Source organism: Takifugu rubripes, chromosome 3 (assembly GCF_901000725.2).
Source record: "Takifugu rubripes chromosome 3, fTakRub1.2, whole genome shotgun sequence".
Taxonomy (NCBI): domain Eukaryota; kingdom Metazoa; phylum Chordata; class Actinopteri; order Tetraodontiformes; family Tetraodontidae; genus Takifugu; species Takifugu rubripes.
Genome location: NC_042287.1, coordinates 2,695,531 through 2,705,504, shown reverse-complemented (window position 1 = coordinate 2,705,504; position 9,974 = coordinate 2,695,531). Strand labels below are relative to the sequence as shown.

Genomic DNA, 9,974 nt, shown 5'->3' with positions numbered 1-9,974 from the left:
TTTTGACTTCCCCGCCTGGCCCCGACTTCGCTGCTGCTCGTCCCCAGTCTGCTCCGCTACATCGTCAGCCTCCTCTCCTGTAAGACCCTTTCTGTCACTCCTGCCCGCTGTCAGCGGAACTGCATGGTTCTGAGGATTTACGTCCTTCCCCCTTGGTTCCGCATTCCGGTTCTGCTCGACCCACTCCCTGAGCCTGCAGCCCATAGACTTTGCAGGCCCTGAGCCTGAAGAACAGACTATTTCCTGTGTTGCCTTGTCTGCCTGAGTTCCTGTTTCCCCGTGTGCTAATAAAAGTCATTACCACGGTCCAGTTTTCCAGAGTGCTGCTTTTGGGTCCTAATCGCACCCGTCACAGAAACCCCTTTGACTCAAAGCATCATAGTGATGACTATGACGCTTTGAGTCAAAGTAATATAAATGTAGAGATGTTTCTATGTTGCATTACATTGCTCTCTATACTACCGGTAAATGGATGTCAACCGCGTTTTAAAAAAAATGCAAACTACAAGGTAAAATACTGAAAAGAAAACCCTCATTATCTGTGCCTGCATAAAATGCAAGGTACACTCATGCTACTCGCTTATGGTAATTGCCAATGCATAGTTCTCCTTTAAAAACAAGTCAAATCATAATTCAGAACAGCCTACAAACCTAATAATACACCCCTTTAAAATCTACAGGTTCTTACATACAATGCAAAACATCCTTCATTGCTTTCATTATCATCTGGGTTTGCAGCTTTGAAATATCCTGGGAGCTTGGGGATTTTTGTCTACAGCGAGTCACGCTGTAATTCTGCTTTTTGATATTTTTTTATTTTTGAGATCGACCTCCTGCTTCTTTCCTTTTTTTGTTTCCATTTCACAATTTTCCACTGCAGCAGAGTTAAAAGAACTTTCAAAACTTACATCATCGGGCCCTCAAGATTAGTAATCTAATTTCCATGGATAGCAAATTTACTGCATGGAGATTAATATATGAAATCAATTTCACCAGGTCAGCTGTTGGTCCTGATAGTTCTCGTGCAGTGTCAAGCAACAGGAACCTTCAGCACACCCAGGCTCAGGTGGAGGAGGTACAGTACCTGAATGACACTTTATTAATTCTGTCAAATGACTAATAAGTCAAATTGTGATTAACCTCAGCATCTTTTTGTTTTCTGCGATTAATTGCTTTTAATCAAACTACCAGTAACTTAGTTCATCGTGTTGTAGCAATAAGAAATGAAATTAGAGTATCCAAATATTTTTCTTTTTAATTACAAATAATGCCTCAGAAAATCTTACAAACATAAAAATTACAACTTTTTGTAGGTATATACTTCTTCTGCACCATTTAAGGCAGGTCTGCGCAGCTCATTAGCTAACCGCTCCCTGCCACATTAAAAATTGAGTTAATGTAATAAAACCCATTAACTTTGACAGAGTTGCTTTTTATACATTAAGGAGTACTGCTACTCTCGACGAGTCATGTTTTATTCCTAAACAAACAATAAAACCTAGGGTACAGCACAATGCACCACATTGTTCCTGCAGACATTGTGTGGACACTTGATTCATATGGAACTGTAACTGGATTTCACAAGTCTCGGCCATAAATAAATGTAAAACAATGAAGAAGGAGCAGCTTTACTGGGCTGACTTTCAATAGTGACCTAGACCAGGGTGCCCAAATCCAGTCCTCCACGGATGCCGTTTTCAGTCCAAGCAGAAAGAAATTGCTTCCTTCAAGAAAAGAGGGATCCCACATAAAAGCATTGTCTACCTGGTAGGACAGAAATCTCAGCCAGATTTGAGCACCCCTGCCATAGACACTCTCGAATGGTGATAAACCCCAAATCAGCAAGTTAACCTGTTTATTCACAGTAAAGAAACTTCATGCAGAACAGCACCTTATCCAAAACAAAGGGCCAGACTTGTGGTACAAGGATTGTTCTCAGATATTTTTCATGAGTTGTTGACACTGTGGAATGAAAACATTGAACAAACCATTTTACCGTGTGTGTGTGTGTGTGTGTGCGTGTGTGTGTTTAGTTTATTGATTTTTGTTTTAAGTGCATGCTTTTGCACGATAAATTATTTTCAAGTATTTTATTCTCTCCTCTAAATGTACAAATGCCAAACTAGAGAAATGGTCAATTTAACAGTCATAAAGGTTTTTTATTAAACAATGTGATTTTAAATATTACTCTGTATACTCTGTCTCTTAATACTTTCAAACTGCTGCTTTTTGCACACGTTCACTGTGTTTTCATTCATTATTGTCTTTTTGAAGCACTTTCTGTACCTTTTTGACACTGTTTTTTATTTTTTTTTGAGACCTTCAGTAGTAAAAACTAGAACCATGTGCTGGACGTAGCTTGACAGTGGATAACCACAGAATGAGTGCAGTGAAAACTTTGATGAAAGTTCTATGGTTTTTCTAACAGACAACAGATTAAAAAGTAAGGTCACTGTTATGATAGTGACTGACTGATTGGACTATTGCTTCTAATCGACCTTCTTCTCACCTTCTCTATTTGTCTGGCACCCTTCTTCCCTGGTGTATTACTTAAGCAGATGTGCATAACCATCGGCAGTGGCTTAGTGAATCACCAAAATGCTAAAGTTTGATTTAATCTTGCATTTTAGTGTCGTGGAGGACATGATGTCCTATTCTTTCATCCTTAAATCTGCAATTTCTATCCACCCCGTTTGCAGCCTGAGTGATGTCATGCCTTCCTAAACAGAACTTTTCCTCCCTTGGGACACCTAAAGTTTCACCTGTATTATTTTAATGCTTAAATAAGAATTACTTTGTGTTCTGAACCAGGAGTGGTCTGAACTAGATGACTGGCCAGAAGCGCTGCAGCCCGATTCCCCCCAGTTTCAAACCAGAGCTGATAAACTAATGAGGAAGTACTGGTGGAAGAACATGGAGGTACATGAACTGTGCCTTCCAACTGTTCACATGAATAAAAGTAGACTGGAAGTCCTTATTCTCACAGGGGGTTGTGTATCTGAATTTTCTATGTGTTCACCTCTTGTAGATTTGGGCCAAGCTGATATATGTTTTATTTGTTATCATCGTTGTAGTTTTCATCATCCTAGTCATTAGTAAGTATCAATCTGTTGCTCTGCAAAATCTTGGAATTAATTTTTTGTCATCCTGGGGTTGTTTTCATCAAATACCTTTGCATCGACTTCAATTACAGTTTGGATTTCTCCAGAAGCGGGCAGAGAGAAGTAGTGACATAAAAAGCTGACGACACATAAGACATGTGTTGCAGCACTCATTAAAGATTAGACTCTCAAATCTGGTGGTGCACCTCTTGTCTTTTTTTTTTTTTTTAACCAAAATTACTGACTGTATTTTTCAGAAACCCAACCCCTGCCTAGCTCTACCCCCCTAAAAAAATAAGATTAGTAAAGAACTCACCATGTCTGGACCAAAAGCTCTTTGGTGAAACTTCAATTTATATTTATGAAGAGGAGGTCCTATATACCTGGCAGCATATCCCAAGGCTCTGGTGAAAAGTCTGGTGTTTCTGAACCATATCCAGAGTCCCTCTAGAATCCAAAATGGTCCTTATAGTGGATCATGGCACGGTAGGATACATTGATTACATTTTCTGATCCAAGATGGGAAAACTGTTTTTGTACCAGTTGAGAGAGCCTGGAGAGCCTCACTGTTGTAGATGTCACCATGCTCAACCCTAGGACTGGGGAATGCTGTATCTGGTGATGCATGAGAAACGGGCAGGATCCTTCTCCAGCCTGTAAATTCATAAAGCAGGCCTTGGAAGTCTAAATGCTCACTCCTAGGTTGCTGGTTTTTCCGTGGATGCATCAGAACACATAGACCATATAAACAGTAAATAAGGAACATGAAAAGTTTTATGGATGAGGTGTTTACATTAGACAAGCACATCCCACACCCTACACGATTTCCATCCGTAAAGTCTTATTGTAGGGTCAGAGTTGTCAGTTGACATTAGAAAAAAAAGCCTTCATCTGGTGGAAATCTTGGCATTATTTTGTATATGAAGCAGAAAGGGAACAACATGTCCACACATCGCAAAATCCAGAACCTAGTCTGATCATCTTAAATACTGTTACAAAAAACACAAATTAGAAAATCCTTGGTCAAGGAAATAAATGCTGCAGACTTAGAAAAAGCTCTGGCAAAACAGGAAATTTTTGTGCAATATCTAACACAGGCTAAAAGGCAGGATGTCTTAAATACCCACCGACTAACCCAGACAAAAAGATCAAATCAAATCAATTCAATCTTTGTTTATATAGCGCCTTATACAATCAAAATTGTTTCAAGGCGCTTTCCAGAATCCCAGGGCCTAACCCCAGACAAGCAACAGTGGCAAGGAAAAACTCCCCTTTAACAGGGGAGCAGGACCAGGCTCATCCGGTGATGGCCGGCTGGGTAAAGAGAGAGGAGAGGAGAAGGAGAAGGAGAAGGAGAAGGAGAAGGAGAAGGAGAGGGAGAGGGAGAGGGAGAGGAGAGGAGAGGAGAGGAGAGGAGAGGAGAGGAGAGGAGAGGAGAGGAGAGGAGAGCAGAGCAGAGCAGAGCAGAGCAGAGCAGAGGCACAGAGCACAGAAACACACTATACAAAGGGTCAGCGGGGCCGGAGGTCGTCATGCAGCTCCGAAGGCGGCGATACCTGTAAATAAATAGAGAGGGGAGGGGGGGGAGAAGCAGAAAAACTACACAGGAATCATCATAACTAGTCTGCTTGATGAGGAGGAGGAAAGGAAAGGAGAGGAGAGGAAACCATGACCCAGTGGGGTGACAGAGGCCTGTCAGATGATCATGTTTCCGGACCCCGGCAGCCTTGGCCTATAACAGCATAGCTAAGATGTGACCTAACGATTAGACGACCCCCTAAGTATGATAATTTGTCTATCTATGATAGTAACTGGAACTACAGAATTAACAACAATAAGCTTTTTCAAAGAGGTAGGTTTTAAGTTTGATCTTAAAAGTAGCGATGGAGTCAGCCTCCCGTACCTGGACAGGGAGCTGGTTCCATAGCAGGGGGGCCTGGTAGCTAAATGCTCCGTCCCCCATTCTACTCCTAGAAACTCTGGGAACCACAAGTAGACCAGCATTCTGAGAGCGGAGCGGTCTATTGGGCTGATAAGGTATCACTAGCTCCCCCAGGTAGGATGGAGCTAGGCCTCTGAGGACCTTGTAGGTCAAAAGAAGGGTTTTAAAAATTATTCTAAATTTAATGGGCAGCCAATGAAGCGACGCCATCACAGGACTTATGTGATCTCTTTTGTCAATACCTGTCAGAACTCTGGCTGCAGCATTTTGGATCAACTGGAGGCTTCTTAAAGAGTTGTTTGGACACCCTGATAATAAAGAATTACAATAGTCCAGCCTGGAAGTAACAAAAGCATGAATTCACTTTTCAGCATCATGCCGCGTCAGTAGCTTCCTGATCTTTGTGATGTTCCTCAAGTGAAAAAAGGCACTTCTAGAGACTAATTTAATGTGTGAGTTGAAGGAGAGATTTTGATCAAAAGTTACTCCTAGATTCCTCACAGAGAGACTAGATGTTAATGATATACCATCTAGAGTGATCATATGATCTAATCTATCCCTGAGAGGTTCAGGACCAAACACCATGACCTCAGTTTTTCCTGAGTTAAGGAGGAGGAAATATGAAGACATCCAGGACTTTATGTCTTTAAGACAGGTCTGGAGCTTCACTAACTTCTCTGTTTCCTCTGGTTTCATGGATAAATAAAGCTGAGTGTCATCAGCATAACAATGAAAATTTATCCCATGCTGCCGAATAATGTTCCCTAAGGGAAGCATGTACAAGGTGAAAAGGATTGGTCCAAGTACAGAACCTTGAGGAACTCCATGGCTAACCCTACTGTATGAGGAGGGAACACCATGGACATGAGCAAACTGGTATCTATCAGATAAATATGATCTAAACCAGTTTAGTGCTGTCCCTTTAATCCCAATCACATGTTCCAGTCTATGTAACAGGATGCTGTGATCAACTGTATCAAAAGCAGCACTGAGATCCAGCAGAACCAGCATAGAGACCAGTCCATGATCTGAAGCCATTAGAAGATCATTAGTAACTTTAAGAAGTGCTGTTTCTGTGCTGTGATGAGCTCTAAAGCCTGACTGAAACATCTCAAACAGGCTGTTCCTCTGCAGGTTCTAGCTAATACGTCAGGATCCAGTGATGGTTTTTTAAGCAACGGCTTAATCACTGCCACCTTATAGGACCGGGGTACATAACCTGACACTAAAGAACCATTGATCTGGTCCAGGATAGAACTGCCTATCAATGGTAAAACATCCTTCAACAGGTGTGTTGGGATGGGATCTAAAAGACACGTGGTGGACTTGGATTTCTGAATTAGCGATGACGCCTCAGAAAAATATATAGGGCTGAAGGAGTTTAAGGGCTCATTGGAGAACCTGTATGTTCCCACAGTCAGCACATCTGGTGATGGTCCAGTTGTAGGGATGGCCTCGTTAGCTTTTTCTCTGATAGCTAGAACTTTATCAGTGAAGAAGCTCATGAAGTCTTCACCACTAAGGGAAGAAGGGATACGCGGATCTAAAACACTGTGACTCTTAGTTAATTTGGCCACAGTGCTGAAAAGAAACCTGGGGTTGCTCTTATTTTCCTCAATTAAAAAAGAAAAATAAGCTGTTCTAGCCTTACGAAGGGCCTTTTTTATAAACTAATAGACAGTCTTTCCAGGCTACATGATAGCTGTCTCTTTTACAAGAATGCCACTTCATTTCCAGTCTTCGCACTTTCTGCTTGAGGGTCCTGATATGTGAATTATACCAGGGGGCACACCTCCTCTGGGTTACTATTTTCTTTTTCAGGAGGGCAACAGAATCAAGCGTGATTCTCAGTGAGTCAACCTCAGCAGGGCTAAGATTATAATGATTTACCCCTGGGGAAACACACAGTGGTCCTGGGATTAGCACAGGGATCACTTCCTTAAACTTAGCTACAGCATTATCTGAAAGACATCTGCTATAGTAAGACTTTGTTCTGAGGATAGAAGAATCCTTAATCATAAATGTGAAAGTGAAAGTGATCAAAGAATGGTCTGACAGGAGTGGGTTCTGAGGGAACACTGACACATGTTCTACCTCAACACCATAAGTCAGGACTACATCTAAGGCGTGGTTGAAGCTATGAGTTGGTTGGTTTATCTGCTGGAGGAAACCAACTGACTCAAGTAATGAAATGAAGCCATTTCTAAAGCTGTCATTTACAACGTCTACATGGATATTAAAATCTCCAATGATAATGACAAGTCAGATAAGAAATCAGAGAACTCAGACAGGAACTCTGAATGTGGCCCAGCAGGGGGCCGATATACAACTACAAACAGAAGTGGCTTTTCTGCCTTCCAGCTCAGATGGGTGATGCCAAGAGTCAGGCTTTCAAATGAACTGGAGCCATATTTTGGTCTAGGATTAATTAATAACTTGGAGTGATAGATTGCTGCCACTCCCCCTCCTCGACCAGTAACACGAGGAATATGATAATTAAGATGGGTAGGAGGAGTAGATTCATTTAAGATAACATACTCCTCCTCCTGAAGCCCGGTCTCAGTAAGACAAAATAAATCAATGTGATGATCCGCTATCAGGTCGTGCACTAACAGGGATTTACACAAAAGAGATCTAATATTTAACAGTCCACACTTAATTGTGATATTAGTTTCTCCAACTGGTGCTTTAGTATTAATTTTAATAAGATTATGGTGATTGACCTCTCCCCTGCTCTGTGCTTGGTGAACTTTTAACCGTGGAACAGAGACTACCTCTATAGTGTTAAATATGTTATTGTTGGTGGATGAGGGTTCTAAGGAAGCAGCAGAGAGGTGTGTAAGACTACAACTCTGCATCCTGGTCTGGACCCTGGATTGTCAGGTCACTTTGGGTCTAATAAAATTAGCCAAATTACTAGAAATGAGAGAGGCACCATCCCATGTGGGATGGACACAGTCTCTCCTAATCAGACCAGGTTTTCCCCAAAAAGTGCTCCAATTGTCTATAAAGGCCACCTGGTTTTCGGGGCACCACCGTGACAGCCAGCAACGAAGCGACGACATGCGGCTAAACATCTCATCGCTGGCCAGATTGGGGAGGGAACCAGAGAATACTACGGAGTCCGTCATCGTTTTTGCATAGTTGCACACCGACTCCAAGTAAATTTTGGTGACCTCCGACTGACGAAGCCGGGTGTCGTTGGCTCCGACGTGAATAATAACGTTACCAAATTTACGTTTACGTCTCGCCAGCAGCCGTTCATTTGCTTCTATGTCGCCCGCTCTGGCCCCCGGAATGCACTCGACTATGGTCGCTGGAGTCTGCTTCACGTAGCGCAAAACAGAGTCGCCAATTACCAGGGTAGGTTTCTCGGCGGGTGTGTCGCCGAGTGGGGAAAAATGGTTAGCCACGGGAAGCGGTTGGTGGTGCACCGTGGGCCTTTGTTTTGGGCTACGCTTCCTACGAACTGTCACCCAGCCGCCCTGGCTAGCCGGCTGCTCGGCTGCTGCCGGGGGACCGCTAGCTGAAGCTACGCTAGGCGGCTCCGCAGCAGCTAGCTTCCCCTGGCTACCTGACGCAACTCCAGCTAACTCCAAGCTGCGAACTGCGTCTCGAGCTCGCTAAGTCTCGCCTCCATAGCCGTAAATAAACTACACTTTTTGCACCTATTCCCTTCACTAAGGGAGGCAGAGGAGTAACTAAACATTTCACACGCTGAACAGACAAAGACACCGGGTGAAACAAACGGTGAGGCCATGCTAGCGCTAATAATCGGCGAAGCCCTGTATTTGTTTAATATGGGTTGTTTCTCACTGTTGTTACCAGGTGACTAGAATGTCCCAAGTGTTCAAATTTTAATTAAAATGAATACAACACCCCGTGCACAATGCAACCAACGAACGATTGAGAAGACAGGAAGTGACGCAATACGTTACCTCATGTCAGCACCCTGACATGAGGTAAGATCAGGTGTGTCGACAAACTGGTCAGAAAATAAAACAAACACGGTAAGTAGGTGGCTGGAGTCCGAGTACATGAAAAATCAAAATTTTAAAAAAAATTACATGCTGCTGGGAAAAGAACAACTGAAACAATCGAAATTACTACCAAATAACACTGTCCTCTCCTTCAGATTCAAGCACCCTTAACTTGTTCCAAGCAAAAAAAAATTTCCTCAAGTTTGATCAGTCACTATTTACTGTCGTGTGTGAAACCTCTCTCTAATTCCCATGAGACTGAGGACTGATTGTGGCACGGAGAACGGGACCATAGCTGAAATTCAGTGCACCCTACGCCACCACCACAGAGACCACTACTCTGGATTAAACTTAAATTCCAAGTACATCAACAAATACAAAACAAAACTGCATGGTATGCCTCAAATAACGATGTAACAGTGCATGGCACCTTATCAAAGGCAAAACATTTCAATATTTAGTAGGGTGGCTGGGCTCTCCCTTAGAGATAGGGTGAGAAGCCCTGCCAATCGGGAGGAGCTCGGAGTAGAGCTGCTGCTCCTCCGCGTTGAGAGGAGCCAAATGAGGTGGCTTGGGCACCTAGTTAGGATGCCGCCTGGGCGCCTCCCTGGTGAGGTGTTCAGGGCACGTCCCTCCGGTAGGAGACCCCCGGGAAGACCCAGGACACGTTGGAGAGACTATGTCTCTCAACTGGCCTGGGAACGCCTGGGGATCCCCCCGGATGAGCTGGAAGAAGTAGCTGGGGAGAGGGAAGTCTGGGCTTTTCTTCTTAAGTTGCTGCCAACGCGACCCAACCCCAGATAAGCGGTAGAGGATGGATGGATGGATGGATTTAGTAACACTTCAATATTCATTTGAACCATATTTCAACCATATAAATGCTCCGCCCATCGATTAGCGGCACACCTACACGTAAGGAACCCCTAAAATGGCGCCGGTCAAGCGACGCGC

The 9,974-nt window shown here is 43.3% G+C and overlaps 1 protein-coding gene across 1 annotated transcript; it reads left to right on the top strand.

Annotated features, from left to right (window-relative positions):
• Nucleotides 1-554: 554 nt before the first annotated feature.
• Nucleotides 555-3,280, top strand: LOC115249193 (vesicle-associated membrane protein 3-like). The gene is made up of 6 exons (XM_029834060.1): nucleotides 555-585; nucleotides 681-777; nucleotides 997-1,075; nucleotides 2,812-2,919; nucleotides 3,029-3,095; nucleotides 3,194-3,280. The coding sequence occupies exons 1-6, from the start codon at nucleotides 555-557 to the stop codon at nucleotides 3,226-3,228; spliced, it is 417 nt and encodes a 138-aa protein (XP_029689920.1). The 3' UTR covers nucleotides 3,229-3,280.
• The last annotated feature ends 6,694 nt before the right edge of the window (nucleotides 3,281-9,974 follow it).

Coding starts and splice junctions, on each gene's coding strand:
- LOC115249193 (XM_029834060.1), top strand. CDS start 555: ATGCAAGGTACACTCATGCTACTCGCTTATG. Junction 778..996: donor CTTGGGGATTTTTGTCTACA/GCGAGTCACGCT, acceptor CAATTTCACCAG/GTCAGCTGTTGGTCCTGATA. Junction 1,076..2,811: donor CCCAGGCTCAGGTGGAGGAG/GTACAGTACCTG, acceptor GTTCTGAACCAG/GAGTGGTCTGAACTAGATGA.